The sequence below is a fragment of the Hyperolius riggenbachi genome, chromosome 7, assembly GCF_040937935.1.
Source record: "Hyperolius riggenbachi isolate aHypRig1 chromosome 7, aHypRig1.pri, whole genome shotgun sequence".
Lineage (NCBI taxonomy): Eukaryota > Metazoa > Chordata > Amphibia > Anura > Hyperoliidae > Hyperolius > Hyperolius riggenbachi.
This window is the reverse complement of record NC_090652.1, coordinates 318,778,151-318,796,898: the sequence shown is the minus strand read 5'-3', so window position 1 is coordinate 318,796,898 and position 18,748 is coordinate 318,778,151. Positions and strand designations below refer to the sequence as shown.

At 55.2% G+C, this 18,748-nt stretch overlaps 1 protein-coding gene across 1 annotated transcript in view; it reads left to right on the top strand.

Annotated features, from left to right (window-relative positions):
- Positions 1–18,748, top strand: part of LOC137526221 (protein mono-ADP-ribosyltransferase PARP14-like) — a 138,059-nt gene that overhangs the window by 4,064 nt on the left and 115,247 nt on the right. Inside the window, exon 2 of the mRNA XM_068247438.1 lies at positions 4,485–5,269. Within this exon, the coding sequence (XP_068103539.1) occupies positions 4,485–5,269 (785 nt within the window). The remainder of the gene's footprint in view (positions 1–4,484; positions 5,270–18,748) is intronic.

Below are 18,748 nucleotides of genomic sequence, written 5' to 3'. Positions count from 1 at the left end.
ACAGCCTTATATACCTCCAGGAGCCGGAGGGTGAGTGCTGGAGAGGGGGTACAGCCTCATATACTTCCAGGAGCAGGCGGGTGAGTGCTGGAGGGGGGTACAGCCTTATCTACTTCCAGGAGCAGGAGGGTGAGTGCTGGAGAGGGGGGTACAGCCTCATATACTTCTAGGAGCAGGAGGGTGAGTGCTGGAGAGGGGGGTACAGCCTCATATACTTACAGGAGCAGGAGGGTGAGTGCTGGAGAGGGGGGTACAGCCTCATATACTTCCAGGAGCAGGAGAGTGAGTGCTGTAGAGGGGGGTACAGCCTCATATACTTCCAGGAGCAGGAGGGTGAGTGCTGGAGAGGGGGGTACAGCCTCATATACTTCCAGGAGCAGGAGGGTGAGTGCTGGAGAGGGGGGTACAGCCTCATATACTTCCAGGAGCAGGAGGGTGAGTGCTGGAGAGGGGGTACAGCCTCATATACTTCCAGGAGCAGGAGGGTGAGTGCTGGAGAGGGGGGTAAAGCCTCATATACTTCCAGGAGCAGGAGGGTGAGTGCTGGAGAGGTGTACAGCCTCATATACTTCCAGGAGCAGGAGGGTGAGTGCTGGAGAGGTGTACAGCCTCATATACTTCCAGGAGCAGGAGGGTGAGTGCTGGAGGGGGGTACAACCTCATATACTTCCAGGAGCAGGAGGGTGAGTGCTGGAGAGGGGGGTACAGCCTCATATACTTCCAGGAGCAGGAGGGTGAGTGCTGGAGGGGGGTACAGCCTCATATACTTCCAGGAGCAGGAGGGTGAGTGCTGGAGAGGGGGTACAGCCTCATATACTTCCAGGAGCAGGAGGGTAAGTGCTGGAGAGGGGGTACAGCCTCATATACTTCCAGGAGCAGGAGGGTGAGTGCTGGAGGGGGGTACAGCCTTATCTACTTCCAGGAGCAGGAGGGTGAGTGCTGGAGGAGGAGTACAGCCTTATATACCTCCAGGAGCCGGAGGGTGAGTGCTGGAGAGGGGGTACAGCCTCATATACTTCCAGGAGCAGGCGGGTGAGTGCTGGAGGGGGGTACAGCCTTATCTACTTCCAGGAGCAGGAGGGTGAGTGCTGGAGAGGGGGGTACAGCCTCATATACTTCTAGGAGCAGGAGGGTGAGTGCTGGAGAGGGGGGTACAGCCTCATATACTTCCAGGAGCAGGAGGGTGAGTGCTGGAGAGGGGGGTACAGCCTCATATACTTCCAGGAGCAGGAGGGTGAGTGCTGGAGAGGGGGGTACAGCCTCATATACTTCCAGGAGCAGAAAAACAAAAGTTTGCTTTCCTAAAACAGAAAGAATTTGCGATAATTCAGGTTGGAGTGAGCTTGAGATGTCTCCCAGTGCACCACTGCTGAATATATGCAAATTAACCATTGTACCCTTAGAAGCTAAACACACCTCCAGAACCGCTGGAATGCAATGATGTGTCAGCTTGTTAAATTGTACAGAGCCATAATAATCCAACATGCATACAGACTGTTTCGGATTGTTTGATCCTCATCAGTGCATGGCATGGATTAATTTGGCTCTATGGAGTAGGGCTTGTAAGGGGGCTTTTAGGACCATTGTAGTCCCTTACACACTCCAATGAGTTCTGGGTCACCATGAGCTTGCTGGTTAGTCTGTACTTCCAGGAGCAGGAGGGTGAGTGCTGGAGAGGTGTACAGCCTCATATACTTCCAGGAGCAGGAGGGTGAGTGCTGGAGAGGTGTACAGCCTCATATACTTCCAGGAGCAGGAGGGTGAGTGCTGGAGGGGGGTACAGCCTCATATACTTCCAGGAGCAGGAGGGTGAGTGCTGGAGAGGGGGGTACAGCCTCATATACTTCCAGGAGCAGGAGGGTGAGTGCTGGAGGCGGGTACAGCCTCATATACTTCCAGGAGCAGGAGGGTGAGTGCTGGAGAGGGGGTACAGCCTCATATACTTCCAGGAGCAGGAGGGTGAGTGCTGGAGAGGGGGTACATCCTCATATACTTCCAGAAGCAGGAGGGTGAGTGCTGGAGAGGGGGGTACAGCCTCATATACTTCCAGGAGCAGGAGGGTGAGTGCTGGAGAGGGGGGTACAGCCTCATATACTTCCAGGAGCAGGAGGGTGAGTGCTGGAGAGGGGGGTACAGCCTCATATACTTCCAGGAGCAGGAGGGTGAGTGCTGGAGAGAGGGGGTACAGCCTCCTATACTTCCAGGAGCAGGAGGGTGAGTGCTGGAGAGGGGGTACAGCCTCATATACTTCCAGGAGCAGGAGGGTGAGTGCTGGAGAGGGGTGTACAGCCTCATATACTTCCAGGAGCAGGAGGGTGAGTGCTGGAGAGGGGGGTACAGCCTCATATACTTCCAGGAGCAGGAGGGTGAGTGCTGGAGAGGGGGTACAGCCTCATATACTTCCAGGAGCAGGAGGGTGAGTGCTGGAGAGGGTGTACAGCCTCCTATACTTCCAGGAGCAGGAGGGTGAGTGCTGGAGAGGGGGGTACAGCCTCCTATACTTCCAGGAGCAGGAGGGTGAGTGCTGGAGGGGTGTACAGCCTCATATACTTCCAGGAGCAGGAGGGTGAGTGCTGGAGAGGGGGTACAGCATCATATACTTCCAGGAGCAGGAGGGTGAGTGCTGGAGAGGGGGTACAGCCTCATCTACTTCCAGGAGCAGGAGGGTGAGTGCTGGAGAGGGGGGTACAGCTTCATATACTTCCAGGAGCAGGAGGGTGAGTGCTGGAGAGGGGGGTACAGCCTCATATACTTCCAGGAGCAGGAGGGTTAGTGCTGGAGAGGGGGGTACAGCCTCATATACTTCCAGGAGCAGGAGGGTGAGTGCTGGAGAGGGGGGTACAGCTTCATATACTTCCAGGAGCAGGAGGGTGAGTGCTGGAGGAGGCCTACAGCCTAATATACTTCCAGGAGCAGGAGGGTGAGTGCTGGAGAAGGGGGTACAGCCTCCTATACTTCCAGGAGCAGGAGGGTGAGTGCTGGAGAGGGGGGTACAGCCTCCTATACTTCCAGGAGCAGGAGGGTGAGTGCTGGAGGGGTGTACAGCCTCATATACTTCCAGGAGCATGAGGGTGAGTGCTGGAGAGGGGGTACAGCCTCATATACTTCCAGGAGTAGGAGGGTGAGTGCTGGAGAGGGGGTACAGCATCATATACTTCCAGGAGCAGGAGGGTGAGTGCTGGAGAGGGGGTACAGCATCATATACTTCCAGGAGCAGGAGGGTGAGTGCTGGAGAGGGGGGTACAGCCTCATATACTTCCAGGAGTAGGAGGGTGAGTGCCGGAGAGGGAGTACAGCCTCATCTACTTCCAGGAGCAGGAGGGTGAGTGCTGGAGAGTAGGTACAGCCTCATATACTTCCAGGAGCAGGAGGGTGAGTGCTGGAGAGGGGGGTACAGCCTCATATACTTCCAGGAGCAGGAGGGTGAGTGCTGGAGAGTAGGTACAGCCTCATATACTTCCAGGAGCAGGAGGGTAAGTGCTGGAGAGGGGGGTACAGCCTCATATACTTCCAGGAGCAGGAGGGTGAGTGCTGGAGGGGGTACAGCCCTATCTACTTCCAGGAGCAGGAGGGTGAGTGCTGGAGGAGGAGTACAGCCTTATATACTTCCAGGAGCCGGAGGGTGAGTGCTGGAGAGGGGGTACAGCCTCATATACTTCCAGGAGCAGGCGGGTGAGTGCTGGAGGGGGGTACAGCCTTATCTACTTCCAGGAGCAGGAGGGTGAGTGCTGGAGAGGGGGGTACAGCCTCATATACTTCCAGGAGCAGGAGGGTGAGTGCTGGAGAGGGGGTACAGCCTCATATACTTCCAGGGGCAGGAGGGTGAGTGCTGGAGAGGGGGGGAACAGCCTCATATACTTCCAGGAACAGGAGGGTGAGTGCTGGAGAGGGGGTACAGCCTCATATACTTCCAGGAGCAGGAGGGTGAGTGCTGGAGAGGGGGTACAGCCTCATATACTTCCAGGAGCAGGAGGGTGAGTGCTGGAGAGGTGTACAGCCTCATATACTTCTAGGAGCAGGAGGGTGAGTGCTGGAGAGGTGTACAGCCTCATATACTTCCAGGAGCAGGAGGGTGAGTGCTGGAGGGGGGTACAGCCTCATATACTTCCAGGAGCAGGAGGGTGAGTGCTGGAGGGGGGTACAGCCTCATATACTTCCAGGAGCAGGAGGGTGAGTGCTGGAGAGGGGGTACAGCCTCATATACTTCCAGGAGCAGGAGGGTGAGTGCTGGAGAGGGTGTACAGCCTCCTATACTTCCTGGAGCAGGAGGGTGAGTGCTGGAGAGGGGGGTACAGCCTCATATACTTCCAGGAGCAGGAGGGTGAGTGCTGGAGAGGGGGTACAGCCTCATATACTTCCAGGAGCAGGAGGGTGAGTGCTGGAGAGGGACACAGGCAGGCAAATCAGAACTCAGGATGAGGACTCCCCCCAGCAGACAGCATTAACCATCAGTGTTTATAACAGTGGAACCATCTTGATCCAAGGTGCTAAATGCAGACTGGAGGAATTTGAGAAGCTATTTCCCCATATCAGAGAGAAAGCAGAAAACTATAAAACCATAAATAACCCTGCTACACAAAAATGTGAGGCTCAAACTACAAAACAGGGAGAAAAACTGCCCCCCAGAGACTCTCAATCACACCCCTCCCTGGAGACCCTCAGAGATTGTTTGTCTAATCTAGAGATAGACTTCACCCTCTTCAGAGAACAATATCAAAGAAGCCAAGGTGTGAAAAATGCAAATGACCAACTGAGAGAAGAACTAGCCAGGCTGAAATCTGAGCACACTGAAGCTCTGTGTGAAATCAAAGCATCTCTTCAACAACTGCAGGAGGAGAATTCACAGCTTAAGGAGGAGATCCGGAAAATACAGATATTAAATCAGCCAAAAGAAGAGGTGACAACAAAATGTACAAAGGTTCCCACAAGTTGTGCGCTGATTGAGGACTGCACTGTACACCACACACAAGAAACAGTAAACACCAAAGACCACCACAGCCAGCTGGACCCCTCCCCAAATGCTACCAACACATGCCCACCCAAAACCCCAGAGCCCAGCCACTGCCAGCCAGACCCCTCCCCAAATGCTGCCAAGACTGCCCCACCCAACACTCCAGAGCTTAAGCCTAAACACCAAGCAAATGGCTCCTATAGACCTCGCAGTCCTGACATTGTGCTGATTATAGACTCTAATGGGACATACCTGGACATAAAGAGACTCTTTCCAGGGAAGAATGTCATTAAAATCACCTGCTCAACTATTGAACAAGTAGCAGGGGTCATTAATGAGCCTCATTTCACTGACCCAAAACATCTCATCCTGCACACCGGGACCAATGACATTAAACAAAACACCATAGACCAAGAAACCATCACAGACAAACTGTCACAAATTGCAAAAAGGGCACAGCTGAAATTCCCCAATACAAAGATTATCCTCTCTTCCCTGCTCCCAAGAAAAGATATCTCTCACCAGACAATCCAACAAATCAATGCAAAGCTGACCTCCAGTCTCAGATCCTCACCAGGCATACAACTGGCACAGCACCCTACAATCTCAGCTCACCACCATCTGTACAACAACAAGCACCTTAGCAAACAAGGAGTCAGCCTCCTTGCAAAGGAGTTTAAGGACATGGTACTTGATAGACCTCAGAGACCCCAAGATAGACCTAATCCAACACACAGATGGCAAACTCCAATAAAGCGTTACCAAAGAGAGACGCCACAAACACAACAAATGCGGAGGAAACCGCCTGACCCACAATGGCAACACGGAACAAGGGAGGACAGAAACACGGCGGAAATCAGGACTTTGTGTAGCACTTTATATAGTATACTGATGCGACACCCCGAAAATATTGAGTCCTATGACAATCCCTGCTCATTACAAGGTATACAGACCTAAAATGACATCACTCATTATCAGTAGCTGGAACATTCAAGGGCTGAATGCCTCAGCTTTTGGATGCAAAACAAATGATCCAGACTTTAAAAAGAGACTTGAAAACATTGATATTCAAATCCTCCTGGAGACATGGACCCGGGCAGAGGATGAATCTCTTGCACCCATGGGATACAGGGAATTCTCTGTATCTTCACAGAAAAACAAGAACGTTAAACAGGGTCGTCGTTCAGGAGGCATACTAATCTGGTACAAGGAGGAGCTTACAGAGCACATTAAAGCTATCAAACGAGGAGACAGCCACATCTGGATCAAAATAAACAGCTCCATCCTCACCTCTCAGTCTGACATGTACCTGTGTGCAGCATATATCCCCCCAACAGAGTCCCCTTACTACAAACCTGATATTTATGAGGTCCTACAAAGAGAAGCCAGCCACTTCCAGTCTCAGGGCAGAGTACTCATCTATGGAGACCTTAACGCCAGAACAGGCACAGAAAAGGACTATCTGACCTCTGAGGGAAACACATACATACTTGGAGGGGAGAGCTACTACCAGGAACCAATGCAGACAGCAAGAAACAGCTATGACAAGACAGTAAACAAAAGCGGGAAAGCCCTGTTGAACCTGTGTCGGAGCCTCGGCCTATACATAATGAATGGGCGAACCAGGGGTGACTCTCTTGGGAGATTCACTATGAACTCACATGTAGGCAGCAGTGTGGTAGATTATGCTGTCACAGACACAGATCCCATAAACATCAATGCCCTCATAGTCACCCCTGAAACACACCTGTCAGACCACAGCCAAATCCTGCTGTACCTGAAATCCACCGACAAACCAACCACACAGCAGCCTCATCAGACCGGTCTCTACAAGCTGCCACCACCCCTCAAATGGCCCAAACAGTCTGCCACCGAATACACCAACATGACCAAAACTGCCAAAATCCAAGAACTGCTGACAAACTTTTATAACAACCCATATGAACCAAACCAACAAGGTGTCAGCCATGCAGTGAAGGACTTCAGTAACATCCTACATACCATGGCAGTACAAGCAGGCCTCAAGCAGACCAACTTCAAGAGATCCACAAATAAACAGTCCCAAAAATGGTTTGACAGTGAATGCAAGGCTCTACGTAATTCGCTAAGGGCAGCCTCTAACCAAAAACACAGAGACCCCAACAACCGAGACCTAAGGGAAACCCATGACCACCTACAGAGACAATACAAAGACACCCTCAGGCAGAAAAAACAGAGCCACATCTCCCACAAACTCCAACAGCTGGAGGACTCCCTCCAAGACAACTCATTCTGGGAGACCTGGAACCATATCGGTGCAAAGCCTAAAAAAAGCCCTCTTCATATCCAAAATGGCCACATCTGGCTCCACTACTTCAGGAACCTCTACAAAGACATCCCAGAAAATGCCCAAACCCTGGAGCAGAAACAAATAGCCGCAAAACTGAAGGACATGGAGGAGACAATCAAGGACTTTCAAAACCCTCTGGATACACCAATCACGGTGCAGGAAATAAGAGAAAGAACAAAGCTGATAAAATGTAAGAAGGCTAGCGGTACCGATGGCATCCTGCCAGAGATGATCAAATACAGCCCCCCGGACATACATGAGGCACTCGCAAGACTTTTCAACCTTATCCTGAGTGCGGGCTCCTTTCCTCAGGCCTGGAGTGAAGGCCTCATAACACCCATCTACAAGAATGGAGACAGATATGATCCAGCAAACTACAGAGGAATATGTGTCAGCAGTACACTGGGGAAACTGTTTAACAGCATCATCAATAAGAGGATCCTCTCCTTCCTCACACAGCAGGACGTACTCAGCAAAAGCCAAGCCGGGTTCATGCCAAACCACCGCACAACCGACCACATCTACACACTGCACAGCCTCATCAAGACCCATGTCCACAACTCACGTGGCAAAATACACGCTTGCTTTGTTGATTTTAAGAAGGCGTTTGACTCAGTGTGGCACCCAGGCCTTTTCCTAAAACTCCTAGAGAGTGGAATAGGAGGAAAAACCTATGATGTCATCAAGAGTTCATATACTGGGAACCAATGCAGTGTGAAAGTAGATGGGAAGAGAAGTGCGTTCTTCAAGCAGGGTCGAGGAGTCAGGCAGGGCTGCAGTCTGAGCCCAACACTCTTTAACATATACATTAACCAACTGGCTGTAGCCCTGGAATCCTTCCCAGCTCCAGGCCTCCTCCTGCATGACCGTGAGGTGAAGTTCCTGCTGTATGCAGATGACCTTGTGCTGCTCTCCCCAACAGAGAAAGGACTACAGGACAGCCTGTCAGTATTGGAGACTTTCTGTACCACATGGGCACTGCCCATCAACCCAAAGAAGACAAAAGTGATGGTGTTCCAGAGGAAGAATGGAAATAAAACCCCTACCTCCTCATTTATATTAAATGGCTCCCCACTGGTGTCCACTAACAGCTACACCTACCTGGGGCTGGAGATCAACCAATCAGGAAGCTTTAAACCAGCAGTACAGGCCCTGAAAGACAAAGCCCGCAGAACATTTTATGCCATCAGAAGACAGCTTTACCACCTAAAACCACCAGTGAGAGTGTGGGCAAAGATATTCGACAGCATCATCACCCCAATCCTGCTCTATAGCAGTGAGGTATGGGGCCCGGTCACCTACCCTGACCAATCAAAATGGGACTCCAGCCCAACAGAAATCTTCCATCTAGAGTTCTGCAAGTATCTCCTCCAAGTCCATCGAAGCACTTCAAACTCAGCTTGCCGGGCAGAGCTAGGCAGGTTCCCACTATGGCTTACTATCCAGCAGAGGGCACTCTCATACTGGGCGCATATACAGAGCAGCAACCCCAGCACTTACCACCATAAAGCCTCACTGAGCCAGGGGGGCGAGGCCATACCACGCGCTCTCAAGCAAAGCATCAGCAGCCAGCCCAGCCAAGGCCACCAACACAGGCTGACAAAAGCCCAAATAAAACAGACTATAGAAAGCTGCAAGGAACGATACATAGAGGAATGGAGAAGTGACATAAAGAATTCCAAGAAACTCGCTGTCTATCAATCACTACAGAGGGAGTACACAATGGCTCCATATCTGGGGAGGCTACATCACCACAAAGACAGACAGGTCTTGAGTTTGTACCGTCTGAGTGCCCACAGCCTGGAGATAGAGACAGGGCGGCACAGACAGACATGGAAGCCCCGGGAGGAGAGACTGTGCAGACAATGCGACCAGGAGGTCTTGGAGGATGAGGCCCACTTCCTGCTACACTGCAGCAAATACGCACCTGTGAGGACCGCCCACTTCCAGAGACTCTCCGCCCACATCCAGGATTTTACCTCCACAGATGAGGAGCGGAAACTCTACATCCTACTGGGGGAGGAGGAAACAACCGTGCAAATAGCTGCCCGATATGTCACAGCCTGCCACCAACTGAGAGGAACATTAACCACATGGACTGTATTCCCCCCCAATACCCCCCTATGGACTGTATATCCCAGTCCCCCATGCTGCCCCTTACATCATCCACACACCTATGGACTATATACCCCAACTCCCTATATCCTTCCCTATTCCCACAACCCCCCCCCCCCCCCATGTTAATGTTTTGTCTTGTTTTGCTTTGGCAATGCTAAATGTATTTGGTCCTGCCAATAAAGCTTTTTTGGATTTGGATTTGGATTTGGATTTGGGTGTACAGCCTCCTATACTTCCAGGAGCAGGAGGGTGAGTGCTGGAGAGGGGGGTACAGCCTCCTATACTTCCAGGAGCAGGAGGGTGAGTGCTGGAGGGGTGTACAGTCTCATATACTTCCAGGAGTAGGAGGGTGAGTGCTGGAGAGGGGGTACAGCATCATATACTTCCAGGAGCAGGAGGGTGAGTGCTGGAGAGGGGGTACAGCCTCATCTACTTCCAGGAGCAGGAGGGTGAGTGCTGGAGAGGGGGGTACAGCCTCATATACTTCCAGGAGCAGGAGGGTGAGTGCTGGAGAGGGGGGTACAGCTTCATATACTTCCAGGAGCAGGAGGGTGAGTGCTGGAGGAGGCCTACAGCCTAATATACTTCCAGGAGCAGGATGGTGAGTGCTGGAGAAGGGGGTACAGCCTCCTATACTTCCAGGAGCAGGAGGGTGAGTGCTGGAGAGGGGGGTACAGCCTCCTATACTTCCAGGAGCAGGAGGGTGAGTGCTGGAGAGGGGCTACAGCCTCATCTACTTCCAGGAGCAGGAGGGTGAGTGCTAGAGAGGGGGGTACAGCCTCATCTACTTCCAGGACCAGGAGGGTGAGTGCTGGAGAGGGGGGTACAGCCTCATATACTTCCAGGAGCAGGAGGGTGAGTGCTGGAGAGGGGGTACAGCCTCATATACTTCCAGGAGCAGGAGGGTGAGTGCTGGAGAGGGCAGTACAGCCTCATATACTTCCAGGAGCAGGAGGGTGAGTGCTGGAGAGGGGGTACAGCCTCATATACTTCCAGGAGCAGGCGGGTGAGTGCTGGAGGGGGGTACATCCTCATATACTTCCAGGAGCAGGAGGGTGAGTGCTGGAGAGGGGGTACAGCCTCATATACTTCCAGGAGCAGGAGGGTGAGTGCTGGAGAGGTGTACAGCCTAATATACTTCCAGGAGCAGGAGGTTGAGTGTTGGAGAGGGGCTACAGCCTCATATACTTCCAGGAGCAGGAGGGTGAGTGCTGGAAAGGGGGGTACAGCCTCATATACTTCCAGGAGCAGGAGGGTGAGTGCTGGAGAGGGGGTACAGCCTCATATACTTCCAGGAGCAGGAGGGTGAGTGCTGGAGAGGGGCTACAGCCTCATATACTTCCAGGAGCAGGAGGGTGAGTGCTGGAGAGGGGGTACAGCCTCATATACTTCCAGGAGCAGGAGGGTGAGTGCTGGAGGAGAGGGGGTACAGCCTTATATACTTCCAGGAGCAGGAGGGTGAGTGCTGGAGAGGGGGGTACAGCCTCATATACTTCCAGGAGCAGGAGGGTGAGTGCTGGAGAGGCGGGTACAGCCTCATATACTTCCAGGAGCAGGAGGGTGAGTGCTGGAGGGGGGGGGGGGGGGTACAGCCTCATATACTTCCAGAAGCAGGAGGTTGAGTGCTGGAGAGGGGGTGTACAGCCTCCTATACTTCCAGGAGCAGGAGGGTGAGTGCTGGAGAGGGGGTACAGCCTCATATACTTCCAGGAGCAGGAGGGTGAGTGCTGGAGAGGGTGTACAGCCTCCTATACTTCCAGGAGCAGGAGGGTGAGTGCTGGAGAGGGGGTACAGCCTCCTATACGTCCAGGAGCAGGAGGGTGAGTGCTGGAGGGGTGTACATCCTCATATACTTCCAGGAGCAGGAGGGTGAGTGCTGGAGAGGGGGTACAGCATCATATACTTCCAGGAGCAGGAGGGTGAGTGCTGGAGAGGGGGGGGGGGGTACAGCCTCATATACTTCCAGGAGCAGGAGGGTGTGTGCTGGAGAGGGGGTACAGCCTCATATACTTCCAGGAGCAGGAGGGTGAGTGCTGGAGAGGGGGTGTACAGCCTCATATACTTCCAGGAGCAGGAGGGTGAGTGCTGGAGAGGGGCTACAGCCTCATTTACTTCCAGGAGCAGGAGGGTGAGTGCTGGAGGGGGGTACAGTCTCATCTACTTCCAGGAGCAGGAGGGTGAGTGCTGGAGAGGGGGTACAGCCTCATATACTTCCAGGAGCAGGAGGATGAGTGCTGGAGAGGGGGTACAGCCTCCTATACTTCCAGGAGCAGGAGGGTGAGTGCTGGAGAGGGGGTACAGCCTCATATACTTCCAGGAGCAGGAGGGTGAGTGCTGGAGAGGGGGGTACAGCCTAATCTACTTCCAGGAGCAGGAGGGTGAGTGCTGGAGAGGGGGTACAGCCTCATATACTTCCAGGAGCTGGAGGGTGAGTGCTGGAGAGGGGGTACAGCCTCATATACCTCCAGGAGCAGGAGGGTGAGTGCTGGAGAGGGGGGTGCAGCCTCATATACTTCCAGGAGCAGGAGGGTGAGTGCTGGAGAGGGGGTACAGCCTCCTATCCTTCCAGGAGCTGGAGGGTGAGTGCTGGAGAGGGGGTACAGCCTCCTATACTTCCAGGAGCAGGAGGGTGAGTGCTGGAGAGGGGGTACAGCCTCATATACTTCCAGGAGCAGGAGGGTGAGTGCTGGAGAGGGGGTACAGCCTCCTATACTTCCAGGAGCAGGAGGGTGAGTGCTGGAGAGGGGGTACAGCCTCATATACTTCCAGGAGCTGGAGGGTGAGTGCTGGAGAGGGGGTACAGCCTTATATACCTCCAGGAGCAGGAGGGTGAGTGCTGGAGAGGGGGGGTGCAGCCTCATATACTTCCAGGAGCAGGAGGGTGAGTGCTGGAGAGGGGGTACAGCCTCATATACTTCCAGGAGCAGGAGGGTGAGTGCTGGAGAGGGGGTACAGCCTCATATACTTCCAGGAGCAGGAGGGTGAGTGCTGGAGAGGGGGTACAGCCTCATATACTTCCAGGAGCTGGAGGGTGAGTGCTGGAGAGGGGGTACAGCCTCATATACCTCCAGGAGCAGGAGGGTGAGTGCTGGAGAGGGGGGTGCAGCCTCATATACTTCCAGGAGCAGGAGGGTGAGTGCTGGAGAGGGGGTACAGCCTCCTATACTTCCAGGAGCTGGAGGGTGAGTGCTGGAGAGGGGGTACAGCCTCCTATACTTCCAGGAGCAGGAGGGTGAGTGCTGGAGAGGGGGTACAGCCTCATATACTTCCAGGAGCAGGAGGGTGAGTGCTGGAGAGGGGGTACAGCCTCCTATACTTCCAGGAGCAGGAGGGTGAGTGCTGGAGAGGGGGTACAGCCTCATCTACTTCCAGGAGCAGGAGGGTGAGTGCTGGAGGGGGGTACAGTCTCATCTACTTCCAGGAGCAGGAGGGTGAGTGCTGGAGAGGGGGGTACAGCCTCATATACATCCAGGAGCAGGAGGGTGAGTGCTGGAGAGGGGGTACAGCCTCATATACTTCCAGGAGCAGGAGGGTGAGTGCTGGAGAGGGGGTACAGCCTCATATACTTCCAGGAGCAGGAGGGTGAGTGCTGGAGAGGGGGGTACAGCCTCATCTACTTCCAGGAGCAGGAGGGTGAGTGCTGGAGAGGGGGTACAGCCTCATATACTTCCAGGAGCAGGAGGGTGAGTGCTGGAGAGGGGGGTACAGCCTCATATACCTCCAGGAGCAGGAGGGTGAGTGCTGGAGAGGGGGGTACAGCCTCCTATACTTCCAGGAGCTGGAGGGTGAGTGCTGGAGAGGGGGTACAGCCTCATATACTTCCAGGAGCAGGAGGGTGAGTGCTGGAGAGGGGGTACAGCCTCATATACTTCCAGGAGCAGGAGGGTGAGTGCTGGAGAGGGGGGTACAGCCTCATATACTTCCAGGAGCAGGAGGGTGAGTGCTGGAGAGGGGGTACAGCCTCATATACTTCCAGGAGCAGGAGGGTGAGTGCTGGAGAGGGGGGTACAGCCTCATATACCTCCAGGAGCAGGAGGGTGAGTGCTGGAGAGGGGGGGTACAGCCTCCTATACTTCCAGGAGCTGGAGGGTGAGTGCTGGAGAGGGGGTACAGCCTCCTATACTTCCAGGAGCAGGAGGGTGAGTGCTGGAGAGGGGGTACAGCCTCATATACTTCCAGGAGCAGGAGGGTGAGTGCTGGAGAGGGGGTACAGCCTCATATACTTCCAGGAGCAGGAGGGTGAGTGCTGGAGAGAGGGGGGTGCAGCCTCATATACTTCCAGGAGCTGGAGGGTGAGTGCTGGAGAGGGGGTACAGCCTCATATACTTCCAGGAGCAGGAGGGTGAGTGCTGGAGAGGGGGTACAGCCTCATATACTTCCAGGAGCAGGAGGGTGAGTGCTGGAGAGAGGGGGGTGCAGCCTCATATACTTCCAGGAGCTGGAGGGTGAGTGCTGGAGAGGGGTTACAGCCTCATATACTTCCAGGAGCAGGAGGGTGAGTGCTGGAGAGGGGGTACAGCCTCATTTACTTCCAGGAGCAGGAGGGTGAGTGCTGGAGAGAGGGGGGTGCAGCCTCATATACTTCCAGGAGCTGGAGGGTGAGTGCTGGAGAGGGGGTACAGCCTCATATACTTCCAGGAGCAGGAGGGTGAGTGCTGGAGAGGGGGTACAGCCTCATATACTTCCAGGAGCAGGAGGGTGAGTGCTGGAGAGAGGGGGGTGCAGCCTCATATACTTCCAGGAGCTGGAGGGTGAGTGCTGGAGAGGGGGTACAGCCTCATATACTTCCAGGAGCAGGAGGGTGAGTGCTGGAGAGAGGGGGTACAGCCTCATATACTTCCAGGAGCAGGAGGGTGAGTGCTGGAGAGGAGGAGTACAGCCTCCTACACTTCCAGGAGCAGGAGGGTGAGTGCTGGAGAGGGGGGTGCAGCCTCCTATACTTCCAGGAGCAGGAGGGTGAGTGCTGGAGAGGGGGTACAGCCTCATATACTTCCAGGAGCAGGAGGGTGAGTGCTGGAGAGGGGGTACAGCCTCATCTACTTCCAGGAGCAGGAGGGTGAGTGCTGGAGAGGGGGTACAGCCTCATATACTTCCAGGAGCAGGAGGGTGAGTGCTGGAGAGGGGGGTACAGCCTCATATACCTCCAGGAGCAGGAGGGTGAGTGCTGGAGAGGGGGGGTACAGCCTCCTATACTTCCAGGAGCTGGAGGGTGAGTGCTGGAGAGGGGGTACAGCCTCATATACTTCCAGGAGCAGGAGGGTGAGTGCTGGAGAGGGGGTACAGCCTCATATACTTCCAGGAGCAGGAGGGTGAGTGCTGGAGAGGGGGGTACAGCCTCATATACTTCCAGGAGCAGGAGGGTGAGTGCTGGAGAGGGGGTACAGCCTCATATACTTCCAGGAGCAGGAGGGTGAGTGCTGGAGAGGGGGGTACAGCCTCATATACCTCCAGGAGCAGGAGGGTGAGTGCTGGAGAGGGGGGGTACAGCCTCCTATACTTCCAGGAGCTGGAGGGTGAGTGCTGGAGAGGGGGTACAGCCTCCTATACTTCCAGGAGCAGGAGGGTGAGTGCTGGAGAGGGGGTACAGCCTCATATACTTCCAGGAGCAGGAGGGTGAGTGCTGGAGAGGGGGTACAGCCTCATATACTTCCAGGAGCAGGAGGGTGAGTGCTGGAGAGAGGGGGGTGCAGCCTCATATACTTCCAGGAGCTGGAGGGTGAGTGCTGGAGAGGGGGTACAGCCTCATATACTTCCAGGAGCAGGAGGGTGAGTGCTGGAGAGGGGGTACAGCCTCATATACTTCCAGGAGCAGGAGGGTGAGTGCTGGAGAGAGGGGGGTGCAGCCTCATATACTTCCAGGAGCTGGAGGGTGAGTGCTGGAGAGGGGTTACAGCCTCATATACTTCCAGGAGCAGGAGGGTGAGTGCTGGAGAGGGGGTACAGCCTCATTTACTTCCAGGAGCAGGAGGGTGAGTGCTGGAGAGAGGGGGGTGCAGCCTCATATACTTCCAGGAGCTGGAGGGTGAGTGCTGGAGAGGGGGTACAGCCTCATATACTTCCAGGAGCAGGAGGGTGAGTGCTGGAGAGGGGGTACAGCCTCATATACTTCCAGGAGCAGGAGGGTGAGTGCTGGAGAGAGGGGGGTGCAGCCTCATATACTTCCAGGAGCTGGAGGGTGAGTGCTGGAGAGGGGGTACAGCCTCATATACTTCCAGGAGCAGGAGGGTGAGTGCTGGAGAGAGGGGGTACAGCCTCATATACTTCCAGGAGCAGGAGGGTGAGTGCTGGAGAGGAGGAGTACAGCCTCCTACACTTCCAGGAGCAGGAGGGTGAGTGCTGGAGAGGGGGGTGCAGCCTCCTATACTTCCAGGAGCAGGAGGGTGAGTGCTGGAGAGGGGGTACAGCCTCATATACTTCCAGGAGCAGGAGGGTGAGTGCTGGAGAGGGGGTACAGCCTCATATACTTCCAGGAGCAGGAGGGTGAGTGCTGGAGAGAGGGGGGTGCAGCCTCATATACTTCCAGGAGCAGGAGGGTGAGTGCTGGAGAGGGGGTACAGCCTCATATACTTCCAGGAGCAGGAGGGTGAGTGCTGGAGAGGGGGTACAGCCTCATATACTTCCAGGAGCAGGAGGGTGAGTGCTGGAGAGGGGGGGTACAGCCTAATCTACTTCCAGGAGCAGGAGGGTGAGTGCTGGAGAGGGGGTACAGCCTCATATACTTCCAGGAGCAGGAGGGTGAGTGCTGGAGAGGGGGTACAGCCTCATATACTTCCAGGAGCAGGAGGGTGAGTGCTGGAGAGAGGGGGGTGCAGCCTCATATACTTCCAGGAGCTGGAGGGTGAGTGCTGGAGAGGGGGTACAGCCTCATATACTTCCAGGAGCAGGAGGGTGAGTGCTGGAGAGGGGGTACAGCCTCATATACTTCCAGGAGCAGGAGGGTGAGTGCTGGAGAGAGGGGGGTGCAGCCTCATATACTTCCAGGAGCTGGAGGGTGAGTGCTGGAGAGGGGGTACAGCCTCATATACTTCTAGGAGCAGGAGGGTGAGTGCTGGAGAGAGGGGGGTGCAGCCTCATATACTTCCAGGAGCTGGAGGGTGAGTGCTGGAGAGGGGGTACAGCCTCATATACTTCCAGGAGCAGGAGGGTGAGTGCTGGAGAGGGGGTACAGCCTCATATACTTCCAGGAGCAGGAGGGTGAGTGCTGGAGGGGGGGGGGGGGGTACAGCCTCCTACACTTCCAGGAGCAGGAGGGTGAGTGCTGGAGAGGGGGTACAGCCTCATATACTTCCAGGAGCAGGAGGGTGAGTGCTGGAGAGAGGGGGGTGCAGCCTCATATACTTCCAGGAGCTGGAGGGTGAGTGCTGGAGAGGGGGTACAGCCTCATATACTTCCAGGAGCAGGAGGGTGAGTGCTGGAGAGGGGGTACAGCCTCCTATACTTCCAGGAGCTGGAGGGTGAGTGCTGGAGAGGGGATACAGCCTCATATACTTCCAGGAGCAGGAGGGTGAGTGCTGGAGAGGGGATACAGCCTCATATACTTCCAGGAGCTGGAGGGTGAGTGCTGGAGAGGGGGTACAGCCTCATATACTTCCAGGAGCAGGAGGGTGAGTGCTGGAGAGGGGGTACAGCCTCATATACTTCCAGGAGCAGGAGGGTGAGTGCTGGAGGGGGGGGGGGGGTACAGCCTCCTACACTTCCAGGAGCAGGAGGGTGAGTGCTGGAGAGGGGGTACAGCCTCATATACTTCCAGGAGCAGGAGGGTGAGTGCTGGAGAGAGGGGGGTGCAGCCTCATATACTTACAGGAGCTGGAGGGTGAGTGCTGGAGAGGGGGTACAGCCTCATATACTTCCAGGAGCAGGAGGGTGAGTGCTGGAGAGGGGGTACAGCCTCCTATACTTCCAGGAGCTGGAGGGTGAGTGCTGGAGAGGGGGTACAGCCTCATATACTTCCAGGAGCAGGAGGGTGAGTGCTGGAGAGGGGATACAGCCTCATATACTTCCAGGAGCTGGAGGGTGAGTGCTGGAGAGGGGTTACAGCCTCATATACTTCCAGGAGCAGGAGGGTGAGTGCTGGAGAGGGGGTACAGCCTCATATACTTCCAGGAGCAGGAGGGTGAGTGCTGGAGAGAGGGGGGTGCAGCCTCATATACTTCCAGGAGCTGGAGGGTGAGTGCTGGAGAGGGGGTACAGCCTCATATACTTCCAGGAGCAGGAGGGTGAGTGCTGGAGAGGGGGTACAGCCTCATATACTTCCAGGAGCAGGAGGGTGAGTGCTGGAGAGAGGGGGGTGCAGCCTCATATACTTCCAGGAGCTGGAGGGTGAGTGCTGGAGAGGGGGTACAGCCTCATATACTTCCAGGAGCAGGAGGGTGAGTGCTGGAGAGAGGGGGTACAGCCTCATATACTTCCAGGAGCAGGAGGGTGAGTGCTGGAGAGGAGGAGTACAGCCTCCTACACTTCCAGGAGCAGGAGGGTGAGTGCTGGAGAGGGGGGTGCAGCCTCCTATACTTCCAGGAGCAGGAGGGTGAGTGCTGGAGAGGGGGTACAGCCTCATATACTTCCAGGAGCAGGAGGGTGAGTGCTGGAGAGGGGGTACAGCCTCATATACTTCCAGGAGCAGGAGGGTGAGTGCTGGAGAGAGGGGGGTGCAGCCTCATATACTTCCAGGAGCAGGAGGGTGAGTGCTGGAGAGGGGGTACAGCCTCATATACTTCCAGGAGCAGGAGGGTGAGTGCTGGAGAGGGGGTACAGCCTCATATACTTCCAGGAGCAGGAGGGTGAGTGCTGGAGAGGGGGGGTACAGCCTAATCTACTTCCAGGAGCAGGAGGGTGAGTGCTGGAGAGGGGGTACAGCCTCATATACTTCCAGGAGCAGGAGGGTGAGTGCTGGAGAGGGGGTACAGCCTCATATACTTCCAGGAGCAGGAGGGTGAGTGCTGGAGAGAGGGGGGTGCAGCCTCATATACTTCCAGGAGCTGGAGGGTGAGTGCTGGAGAGGGGGTACAGCCTCATATACTTCCAGGAGCAGGAGGGTGAGTGCTGGAGAGGGGGTACAGCCTCATATACTTCCAGGAGCAGGAGGGTGAGTGCTGGAGAGAGGGGGGTGCAGCCTCATATACTTCCAGGAGCTGGAGGGTGAGTGCTGGAGAGGGGGTACAGCCTCATATACTTCTAGGAGCAGGAGGGTGAGTGCTGGAGAGAGGGGGGTGCAGCCTCATATACTTCCAGGAGCTGGAGGGTGAGTGCTGGAGAGGGGGTACAGCCTCATATACTTCCAGGAGCAGGAGGGTGAGTGCTGGAGAGGGGGTACAGCCTCATATACTTCCAGGAGCAGGAGGGTGAGTGCTGGA